Source organism: Triturus cristatus, chromosome 2_1 (assembly GCF_964204655.1).
Source record: "Triturus cristatus chromosome 2_1, aTriCri1.1, whole genome shotgun sequence".
Taxonomy (NCBI): Eukaryota; Metazoa; Chordata; class Amphibia; order Caudata; family Salamandridae; genus Triturus; species Triturus cristatus.
Window position 1 is genome coordinate 878912100 of NC_140581.1, and position 12642 is coordinate 878924741.

At 44.2% G+C, this 12642-nt stretch overlaps 1 protein-coding gene across 1 annotated transcript in view; it reads left to right on the forward strand.

Annotated features, from left to right (window-relative positions):
• CLEC3B (C-type lectin domain family 3 member B) overlaps positions 1-12642 on the forward strand; it is a 52717-nt gene that overhangs the window by 19087 nt on the left and 20988 nt on the right. Inside the window, exon 2 of the mRNA XM_085633034.1 lies at positions 12473-12571. Coding sequence (XP_085489160.1) covers positions 12473-12571 — 99 coding nt within the window. The remainder of the gene's footprint in view (positions 1-12472; positions 12572-12642) is intronic.

A 12642-nucleotide genomic window follows, 5' to 3' on the forward strand; every position in this document is an offset into this window, starting at 1 on the left:
CTAGACCCCTTGGGTCCAGTCATGATATTCTCACCAACAGAGTACCTTGTGGCATCAGTCCAGGGAGATGGAGCCAGATACCTTGGTTTGAAGCTGCAATGTCAGGCACTGTTGACCCCCCGAATTAGAGGTTATAGACAGTCTAGGCTTCTAGCTCGGCTCCCACATACTCGGCAAACTTCCACCAACAACTCTCAGACACCACACGCTATAAAGGTGTGAGCTAGTACAAGTTTCCTGTTGAACACTCAGGTCCTTCGGACTCAGCAAACTTCCCTTGCACTCTTTGAATTCCTCATGCTACAGCACCCCAAGTGCGCCGCTGATTGTTATGAGTAGGGGTGGGCGGTGAACTTCTCACCGCTGGCGAAGCTTCCAAGGTTTTTTTTATTCTGTGCTCCACTTGAAACATGGAGTTTGGGAAAATAACTCTGCCTCCTGCGTAGCATAGCAGAGTTTACCGGCGCTAGCCCACCCCAAACCACCACCTGCCAAGGTGGTGCTCAAGGTGCTAAGGGAAGTCAGAGCGGATTGATAAAACTGGGTGGATTCACAAAGGATTGTGAAAACCTATGAAACACAAACGTGAAGGGAAGTCTCAACTATGCATGGGTTTCATATAGATCACATGTGCATTTTACTGGCTCACTTTGCAACACATATAATGTTTCAAAGGCCAGAGCACACCTAGCTTTGGAATATACATTTTCACTTTCATAAATTATGCTCATGGTCACTGCAGCGTCAGCATCTGTGCTGGGAGGTCTTCTTTGCTTGGCAATTTTCCTGTTGCACTTGGTGCGTGTTGGGAGTGTGACCAGGTAACGGTGCCCTGGGGTGATGCACAGTGCCACGGCAATCAGGGGGGCATCCTATCACAGGACTACACCTTCTGCCTTTGTTGCAAATTCTCACTAGGAGGATGCCTTCTGGGAGCTCGAGCCCCACCTTCAAAGGACCAGCAATCGAACACAGATAATGTTGTCGCTGTTGGTGTTTGATTACTGGTCCTTTGAAGCTGGCTCGAGTTCCCAGAAGGCGTCCTCATAGCAAGGCTTCCACTGCTGCAGGGTGGAGCTCCATGATGTCCCTGCATGGGTGGCTCATATCCGTCCTAGGAAGGCCCCTCAGAGTCAGAAGTCTGCAGTTTTCCTGGATGCCCTAGTTTATGGCCGTCTATCAAGACTTTACAGATGTAGTTGTCCCCCAACACCCAGATGTGGATTGTAGGCAGGCTGACAGACACACAGAGCCACAAGCACAGAAATGCCCACTTAAGTGGCATTTTCCACATTAGTAATGTAAAATACACTCCACTACTGGAGAGGATTTGCTATTACTGACTCATCGATATCAAACACTATACTGCCGCTCTTCTGCATGTAGGAAATACAGCTCACTAGCCTTTTCACAGATCCCTCAAGTTAATCAATGTGTGAAACAGACCCTGCTGTACCGAACACACCACCTGGTGCCATTCACTATTAGTTCATGTAGCGCACATGCTCACTTGCTTTACCTCTTCCTGACCTGCACCCTGCCCCCAGAGAGTACTCCAATGTAGTGAGAGACACGCAGAACCTTGGGAAGTAGCTTTTTAACTGCCAAGCTGAGTAACAGTAACCTGCATACACAGGCCCCACCATGGAAAACTTGTGGCACAACCAGTGCTGCAGGCCCACAGAGGAGCATTTGAGTTACATGCCCCAGGTATATGTCTTATCCCTAGACAAGGGACTCACAGCTAACTCAAATCAGCCAATCATGACACCAATCACCAGTATGTATATGACAAGGACTTTGACACTGACTGGCAGTGTCATAGTGCTCAACGTCCTATGCCAGCAAAACAAGGTCAAAACAGGATGTTGTGTGCCAAAAAGTATGGGGAGACCATGCAAAAGGGTGCCAGCTCTAACACCCCACCCCACCCTTGGGCCACATCTGTCTTTCTTTCAGTGCATTCGGACCAGCTGTACCTGAATAGTGACTAGGATCTCCGAATGAGCTGTTATGTCGTTTATTTTGGAGGGGAATACATGGTGGTCAGACTTCTAAAATCTAAAAATTGGTTAAACAGGGCTGGGAACACAAAGACATGAAAAACTCGGGGCTTTGACCAAAACTTTTGCCGAAGTCTGCCAGGTGATGAGTATGAACTGGGAAACCCTCGCCAATTCTGGGATGCCTGGTCACTGTGGTGAACTCTCCAAATGACTAGACGTCACGGGGGCACCTTGCAGCTTATTGGCTCTTTTTGCGTGTGTTCGGAAGCTTTTGTAGTTTTTGACAATCCCAGGCGCACGGGAATCCTGGCTCCCGCTACTGAAGGCAGCTTTGCTTTGGAACTGGAAGGGGCCCTCCATTGGCCAGAGTCTTTCAGCTTTTTGGAGGTGCGATTGGGATAACACACCATGAAAGAAACATTGGCCCCAGGCCAGATGCCTGAGAATGGGGACCTTTTGACCTGGTAATTTGAACCTGTCCCCATTTACTTTTTGGACGCGGAGAACCTGGGAGTCTGATTTTTAAATACTTTATCTGGGTACTGCCCCACTGTCTCATCGGGTTGCCCTCCCCCTGAGTCGAGGCCAGCCAACCCCACACTGAGGGATCAGCAGCAAAGTAAGGCCTTGTTCCTGCAGGCACCCTTGATGGGAAAACTTTTGTAAGGATACTCGGTCAACAGAACACATACAGCAGCCTGAACCTCTGAATGCTAGTTAAGTTTGAATTACCAATGTTGTCTCATTGGTTTCCCTTTTGGTTTGATACAGTTTTTTTGGAGGGTGGGGGTGAATGGGTGCTAATTATTCTTTTTTATTCTGGGGATTTATCTTACTGCACATTTTGACTCTGTGATTTTGTGAAGACATTACCTCCCAGATAGTTACCCCTCCTTTCTGGGTTGTTACCCCAGTCCTTGTTGGTCTCAGTTACCTATCTGTAATTGCAGCTGCTACGTGTTTCTCCAATTTATTTATTTTTTCTGAGTTTTATATAGCGCAAACTTGACCCGAAGGTATCAGAGCGCTTTACACGAGCACCAGTTGCGTTACACAAGGACACATTCAATTTTGTCAGGCACAGGGATATTAAGTGATTTGCCGAGAATCACAGGATGTTGAGTCGACGCCGAGACTCGAACCTGGTTCCCCAGATTTGAGGTTGACTGCCCTAGCCATTAGGCCACATCCTCTCCCCATATACCAATTACCTGATCCCTGCTATGTGGGTGCTGTGGCTGGAAGATTTCCCTGCATCTGAGAGTGCATTCTGATTCCCTTGTGCTTGGTTTTGGCAGTTAACATTAATTGGGATTTGTGATGGCTGGCCCTGGCCCATCAATCTATTCTCATGGTATAGATTTACTGGCATTTGTCTACCAGGTGGCCCATCCTGTCTCAATAGTCCCTTTGAGACAGGTGCAATTTACACACTAGCGACCAACGTGGCCCCCTCAAGGGCTGTCTTTTCCAGTTTGCATTGGAACAATTTAGCAGTGTCTCTCTAGGCTTAATACTGTCTTTCTCTGTTCTCCTCTTTTTTCTTCTTGTGTTAATGTAATATACGGGCTTGTATCTCCCACCAGGGTTTGGTGTCTAACCCAACCACATTGTCCAGTTCACTCTGTATCTCAGTGGGTGACCCCTTTTTGAGTATATTGTAAAAGAATGTGAATTGTGGGCCCGTATTGGGCCACGGCTGTCCTGTCTCTTGTCTCCATCATTCTCTCATTCTAGTCAAGAAATTGGTTATACTCTCCCCTGGCTCATGGTCTCTGCCATTAACCCTCCTACATCAGTGTAATCAGAGAACATATCTCTCAGGGCCATCCATATTCGGTGCCTGCATGAGTTAAATGTAGGCCTGGGCAAAACATTTCACTCTGCTTGTGGAGTTTGCAGAGTTCTCCTACACTGCACTCTGCATAGTGCGAGGAGTTCTGAAAAACTCTACTTCATGTAGGGGAGCAGAGTGTTTCCTTGCTCGCGCTCACCAACGTTAAGTTAAGAAAGAAAAATCTTACTCCAGACTTCCTCACGCAGGCAGTCGCGGATGGCCTCTACCGCTCGCGTTGAGAAACCTTCCGTCCACGTTGAGAAAGCTGCTGCTCGAGTAAAACATCTACTCGAGTGGTAGAAAGAAGCAGGGACCTCTTGTGCTTCGCATGGTGCAGTTCACGCTGATTTTCCAGAGTGGGACAAACACTCAGCACTAAAAATCAGGGCGAACGTCGCAACTCCACACACCCCGCTGCTTGCAGAACTCCTGGCAGAGTTTTTTGGTCACTACTTGGAGTTCGCCATAACTCGCATAACTCCACGAACTCCACCGAGGCCTAATTAAATGCAGTCCGTCATGCTCGGTGTCCATTAGGGTATTTGCTGGGATGTGGGCTTCGGTCAACACTGTGTTAGTCTGTTCTCCGATAATGCTACTTAGCAACTTTTGATATCACCTACTGCTAGGTTGAATGCTGCAGTGTTGTTTTCGAAGCATGAAATCCATTTCCCTGCTCCATCCAGCAATGATGGTTACTTTGTCCTTAACCGCTCATTATCCATCTGACCCCATGGCACATATATGATCCCTGCATGCCCCTCTACTGTAGCGGGTACATTCTTATTTCCAGTGACTCTGCTGGTTTCTCCCTAACATGGCGTTCCCATTTATTTAGGCATTCCTCCATGTAGGGGAAGTTCCACTTCTGATCTCCTCCTCCATGTCGGATGCAGTCTTCCGCAATAGCCATGTCCTCTGGCTCAAATGATCCTTCCTTAGGCCAAGATTTATCAATACTTGTTTCTTTCCTCAGTCCAGGAGGCTAATAGTTGGCAGAACGGGCCCGCAAAGATCTCACCCACCCTCTCTTGTTATTATTTGTCCTCTGGGTTAACATGTCCTTGTTTTGTAATCGGGTCAAGCAGCATACATCCTCGTCGCTGCTCCCCTTGTGCTTAAGTAAAGGTGCCATTTTATTTTTCCTGTGTCTTAGTTGGGTCAGTACCAGGCTATCTTGGTTACTTTTTTCCCGGTCAGCCCCTCTCCTATGTTGGCTGATCGGTGAGGCTCTGATCCCTGCCAGAAGCCTTTCATTTAATTCTGACTCTGATTCTAACCACCACAGCTTCCTTTATATGGGGGGTTGCCTCTTTAATTCTGAGGTATGTGTGATTCTTTTTGGCTGGGCTTCACCCTCAAACGTCCTCTCTGTCGTTTCCACGGCTACTTGGGCAAATCCTGTAGCCTTACCCTCGTCATCGGTTCCCCGGGAACTGGGGCTCTCATCCTCACCCCCACTTGCTGTCACTGTCTAGAACCACCTCATATCTCCCTGTGTATGTTCGCCTGCACCAATGGGTGTGCATGTGTGGTTTGCGGTCCTATGTTTTGGGCATGGTAGACAAGGGAGTCGAGCTTCTGGGGACGTTTTCATGGGACTTGGGTTGCGCTGGAATTGTCTGGGCATGCTGACCTGTTAGTTTCCTCATGCTGTGGCCTAACCATATGTCTTTTGGTGGGGTGCCCACCTGCTCCCAGTATTGGCAGATTAGACTAGCCTAATGCAGGGGAGCTGGCGGTGGAGAGCACCTCCATACCTGGATATTGAGGGGGACGTGCTGATGCCTTGCTCACTATCGGTACGGTAGGGCTATTGCTCTGGGCCTTTCAAAGATGGCCTATAACTCTACTAATACCTGTCTCCTGTCTCTCTTTTGACCTTTGTATCGAATATGTATGTGTGTTCTAGTATGTTCAATTGCATTAGTGTCAATAGTTCCCTCCTTAGACCAGCGAATTGAGTGTGCCTTCGTGTGTGCTTGCCATCCTTAGCAAAACTGGTTACTTTTCTTAGCCTGCTTGGGGAACCTGGTTTGCATATGATTTAATGGGGAATCCATGATACGTTTGCTAGTTTTAGTGGACAAAGTACAATTTAGCTCTTTTTAGGGAGTCTTTGTTTTGGTCTAATCGTGGAAACGTACGTGGTACACTTTTGCTATTTTACATACTGCGAGCTCAGCACTATCTACAGATGCATCAAACAACTCAAAGCAAACATTTCAACAAACACAGATGACAATGCATATGGAGGGTAGCAACATAGGTAAAAAGTGCAATTGATGAAACCAATATCTAAATGATGTCAACTTTTGGCGTCAAATATAGTTTGCAAGGAATAACATTACTCTTATATGAAATATTGGGAAATAGACAAGAGAATGCAATGCTTTAGGACAATCTCTGATCATGTGTTGTCCAAAATACGGTTTGAAACAAATAACAGCACCAGAACATCATATATACATTACACCAACTAAACAAAAAACTGACAGAGAAAAATGTACTGCTTTGTAAAAAAATCTCTTAGCCCACTCCTAGCACTTGCTAGCCTGTGACCGGGGAAGGGTACTAAGTGAGCCTAATAGTCTGCAAATATCAGCTCTGGGACAAAGGTAATTTCAATAGTTTGCGGAAAATAATTCGAGAACCACAGGCCACTATTAGCCACTCACAAGTTACACCTAGTTTTTCAGGTCCTAATCTTTTCCTCTAAATGTCCTAATAACTGCCTGTATCACACACAGGGGCCAAACATACATTATGTGTCACACCCAGCTGTCCAAGCGACCAACACCTGTCACTTCATGCAGATACTAACGGTGTTAAGAAACCAGTGGCACTGAGAAACCCTTTTAGACTACAAAATGTAACATTGAGATGCCAACTCCACCCAATCAGGATAGCTCTATCACAAAAATAGTATCATGGGAACCATAATGGTCTCTGCAATAAACATTCACCCTTCCTTGTGTGCTGACTATCAAAAAAAGGTTATATAAGGGGAAATAACAGTTCCTGTAGGCTCATAAAAAATGATTCAAGCAATATAATTTGCACAATCGCAATGAAAAGAGGGTAGAAAAATGTCACAAGTGAGAAGTGAAAGGGTATTAATCACAAGAGGACCCGTCCGGGTACTCAGTGTGAGGAAAGGCTGGCAGTCAGGGGTACGGTTTGGCCGACCGGCTCTTTAAGGACGGTACAATCATCCAGACCTACACAGTGCATTATCACTGTTTCCAGAATTTACCAGGGATTAACCATACCGCTATGGCTATAGCGAGTTGATGTAAAGAGCCGGTCGGCCAAACCGTACCCCTGACTGCCGGCCTTTCCTCACACTGAGTACCCGGACGGGTCCTCTTGTGAGTAATACCCTTTCACTTCTCACTTGTGGCACATCACTAGTTCACAAGTCCTGAGGAGACCCTGTACTGATAGAGGGTCGAAACGCCGTCGACAAGCTGAAAGAGCGAACCATTGCCCAGCACGTATTATTATATACAGTTGCTGTTTACAAAGAAATTATACAAGAATGGTCGCCTTTTAAGATTTATGGAAACCTTGTATATAAATATACACCCTGTCACTTACAATTAGGTTAAAGTTTTCACTTTGGGACACAGTGCACAAATTACTGTTCTATTGTAAATTTAAACAATGTATATAATAAGTCTGTTGTGTTTATAAAACAAGTCATAATTGTACAAATGTGTTGGTGGTTCCTTGCCCTCTGACATTATTCTACCCTCTTTTTATTGCGATTGTGCAAATTATGTTGCTTGAATAATTTTTTATGAGTACACAGGAACCATTGTTTCCCCTTATATAACCATTACCTTGGTTCCGTTTGTGAGTAGGGTTCCCCTGTCCTTTCTCTTTTTATCAAAAAAAGGTGGCTTTGGCAGAATTGCCTCCGAGGCCTCCTTACGACTACTCAGCCAAGACATATAAAATAGGAATATGCCAGATTCTGTCAGTAGCAGGGTGCTCAGGGTATCTTTCTATGCTTCTCCCTAGTTTATCACAAGCCAGATGCTTTAAAATTAGGTTCTGATGTAGTCTTTTACCCTCTGTGACAGCTGCTTCAGGAAGGACCTCCGCCCCAATCAATTGCAGTGTCTGCTCACCTTCCTTGCTGCACAAATATGAATGCTGATAGGTGGGGTCCCCTTCTATTGGCTGCAGTCAGGTTTGAGGTGATGCAACGGAGTTTACCAGCTCTATACATACATACACACAACACTCATTTAGACCCATATACATTCATACACTCAATGAGCTAGTAAATATCCGCTGGTCATCAATTTATTTTGCCCTAAGGAACCTTTACACCAGTATTCTTACCATTCCTGTCTCCTGAGTAAATGCACGTTCGAAAGATCTAGTAGTAGATTAGAATAGGGAGGAAATATTATAATACATTTATCTTTATTCAATGAACCAAAGACTCAGAAGGAGTTTTAAAAGTTTATCTGAATTAATAAGTTTGTGCGTCAAATCAGAATACACATAGACACATCAAGATTCTCCATCAGGAGTAGTACTTCAGTTAGTTTATAATTCAATTCACATTAAGTAATCACATATAATGACAGTACCTGAGGAGAGAAAAAACAGAGAGCAATACGAAGCACAACCCTCAGAACTGTATTTACCTAGAATGGTGTGAGAACCTTGACATCAGAGTATCAAGGATTCAGGACAGGTTCAGGACAGGGAAGGTGGCCTCTTCTAGTGTAACACCAGCGTAACACCCCTCTCTGGTGCTACTCTCTCCGGCTCTGGCTCGTCCGGACCCCTCCCTAGATGTGCCTCCTCGGTTGTTCCAGAAATTTCCCCTAGTGTTGGATTCTTCAGTCAGATGGCAGCGAAATCGGGCAGCATCTCAGCATAGCATCAGCATCTCGTGGGTCAAGTGTGTCTAACTATCTAGAACTTACCTCTGTTATACCAATTCAAATGTATGATCCACCCCCAAATGTTTCAATTCCATGTTCACCCGCAATTTGATTGGGCCACGCAGTGGGGTGAGGACATCACACCATACTAAGTGCAATAATTTTCTTTAGTTCTATTGTCTAATTCCCCGCCCCTTAATTTTAATACCCACAAGCTTTATTCCCACAAGTATTTCATATGTGGATCGATAAATCTGTAAAACAATGTTTCAAGTTCTTCCTCTTGTAGGGTCAGGAGTTGATCTTTCCATGTCCTTGCTGGGCACATGGATTGGCAGTCACCCAATGACTTCATTAGTTTCAGAACAAGGAGGTTGCATGCATGGATACTTGTCGCAAAGGACAGGGACATCGGTCACCCTCCAAGGCTCAAATGCGAGCTATTAATAAAGTCAGAAAAGAACATGTTAGAATACAAAATTAATTGAATTCACTGTATACCACTTACTTCTACTCTAACCCCATTTACTTAATATTTCTTTTGCATTAATAGCTGAGTAAAACTTGCATAGGTTAGTTCCAGCACAGCATGTGCGTTAATGCGATAGTTTCAAGCAGCCATGTTAAAAGCTATTGCGCAGCTGCAAAGATTTCCCCCCAAGCGACAGAAGACGCCATACTATGTAGATGTAGTAGACGCATGCGCAGAAGAGTTCCCGCGTTTTTGGTGGCCATTTTAGGACACTCGGGTTATTCATTAATGAAGCACATAGAAAAGCTTCCCCTAGATACAATATGTAAAATGTGGTGCAAAATTAGTATTCACAGACAGGTTGGTTATATGTTACAGGTTATTCGCGAGGATTCCATATGAGCAAGTTTCTTTTTATACAAAACCTTGCTCCATCAGAGGTACCAATCAGCTCTAATGGTGGCTTGCCAAATTGTTGCTTGAACATGAAATGCCTTTAAAAAACAAGAGACAAGAGGCATTTGGCAAAACAGGAACAGTTTAATTAAACATAGGAGCTGGGAGAACAGTTACAGGCACAGTGTCTGAGGACTGTCTCAATTTGCAATGGTTCTGAGACATTCTTATATACAGTTCATTGTATGCTATTATTAAGTTTAGGTGATTCTTGTATGGTTAGGAATGTAAGTTGCTGTCTTTGGTGGATAATTCAGGTTGTCTCGACTTTGTGTGGGCACAATGTGTCTAGTGGGTAACATGTCCAGATGACCGGCATAGGAAGTGTGTGATCACTGAGTGTACTATGTTCCTAACTTATGTTGCATCTGACCTTATAGTGTTTTAGGAGCACGTGTACCCCCTTTGGCGATGTGTGCTTTATTGGGGCCAATCTCCCTTGTCTACTGTAGTGTCGCTGCGCCTGTCTGTGGGATTGATCTAAGGTTTCCTGGCTGTGTGTTTGTCTGCCCGCTATGGGCCACCCCACCTGTTGCCTGATAACGTATTTGCGAGTCGGGGTTGATGTGGAGTTCACAACGGGCAATTTCACTAATAAGGATGCCATTTTGTTCAAACAAATGAATGTATCATTTCTCATATCAGCATAGACTTTTTCCATATTAACATTGGAATAGTGATGCATGTACAATTCTAACTACTCCCAAACTTCAGCTAGCTACTTTAAGTGTGCAGGCCTCATGGGAAGAAGGATATGATGGTGAAAAGGTATAGGTACCCAATATCACATGATATTACAAAAAAGCTGCTGTTTTTTCCACCTTTCTAGTTATACACCTTATGCAATTTGGTCTTGAACTTTGCGGTTGTTATTGCAGTACACTAAACAAAGCAATTGTGCCAAGAGTGGCTCCATTAGCATGTTTTTACTCAATGCACTTATGCAAATCTGTTTGCCTGCTGACGCTGGAAACAAAGTCATCAGGACATAGAAAAAAGGCTGGATGTCGAGATTTGAGGTTCTATCAAATTAACCAGTTCTCAGTATATGCAGTAAACCTACCTTCCAGGGAATTTCTCTTAAAGCAAACACTAATGCCTTAATAAAACAGGGGTGCAGTTGCTCCTCGAGCTAGTAGTCAGGAGTTTTTACGTAACAACTAATCTCTGCATGAGGTCCAAAACCTGATTGTATATACAGTCACATGTCAGTGGCTGGGCCTTCAAAACATTTTAATTACGCTTGTGATATTTATGAATTTAGTGCTAAATGAAATTCTAAAATTTTGCATTTCATGAAATGTTATGAATTTGGAGGTAGTGAGATTCTACACAATGAAATGCTCAAGACATCCATGCCTGCATCGCATGTGACTTTAAAAACCATATTTACCAAGAAAGTACATTTTAATCTCCATATTCTTATCTATTTCAGTGAGATTTGGGGTCATAAATGCCATTTCAGGGATATTTAGATGAATTAATTATTTTTCAAATATCAGTCAGTTAAGGTACTATCACAATCGATTCTCATTGGCAGGTTTGTAAAACGTGTGACCAACTTCAAACTCGGGCCTTATTTAGAGTCTGACAGACATGACATTCCATCACAAACATGGCGGATATCTTTTGTATCTTATTATCAGTGAATTATATCCACTTGGACTTGTAATACGGCAGACATGAATATCCTCTCTGCCAGATTCTAAATAAAGCCTTCTTTCTGTAGTGATACGCAGGGATGCTGACAGCCAGCGATATGTTGGGCAAGAAAAAGGAAATGTGCTCCTGTAGGTTTCCGCCTTTATTATGAGTAGTTCTTTGACTTTTCTGCAATTCACAAACTCGGCAGCACTGGCCCCGGGGCGGGATGCTGATAAATAAAATGGTAATAAATAAACTTTTTACCATTTTATTTCTCAGCTCCGGGGCTTGTAGGGCGATGCTACTCTGCTCAATTGGAAGAGCTGCCCCTGTACATGCAGTCACATGAACAAAAAAGCAAAGGGGTAGGCATAAACTTACACACACAAATGCACAACCACACACGGACAAACACACACACACACATAAAGACACACAGAAACAAGCACATCTACACCCAGTCACATGCTCAAAACTGCAGATGCCTACGAAGTCACACACATGCATGTGCACAGAGACACACACACATACAGACACACATAGACAAGCACATCTACACCCAGTCACATGCTCAAAACTGCAGATGCCTACGAAGTCACACACATGCATGTGCACATAGACACACACACACATAAAGACACATACAGACAAGCACATCTGCACTCAGTCACATGCTCAAAACTGCACATGCCTACGCAGTCACACACATGCATGTGCACATAGACACACACACACATAAAGACACATACAGACAAGCACATCTATACTCAGTCACATGCTCAAAACTGCACATGCCTACGCAGTCACACACATGCATGTGCACATAGACACACACACATAAAGACACATACAGACAAGCACATCTACACTCAGTCACATGCTCAAAACTGCACATGCCTACGCAGTCACACACACACACACACGCACACACACACACAGACATTTCAACTTTTTTTCTTACTATCATACCCGTTCACTATTCAAGGAAATAGATTTGTTATCTCTGCTGCTACTACTAGAGCTAGACAGTGCATCACTTTCAGGTGAAAAGTTGCATAACATAACGCATCTGGATACCATCTGTTTTGTTTTAAAAAGCTGTTGTGAATCTGGAAGATCTCATGGTGCTTATCACTGGCCTGTTTCACAGATGGTGCTAGCCTGCAAATGATTGAAGATGTGAAGAAACAGATTGAAAACATTTGGCAAGAACTTACCATCTTAAAGGAACAGCAGGCGCTGCAGACCAGTGAGTATTACGCATTCCATTATGATTCTGCTCCAGCCGCAAAATACTTCCTTCTGTTGCAGATACACTGC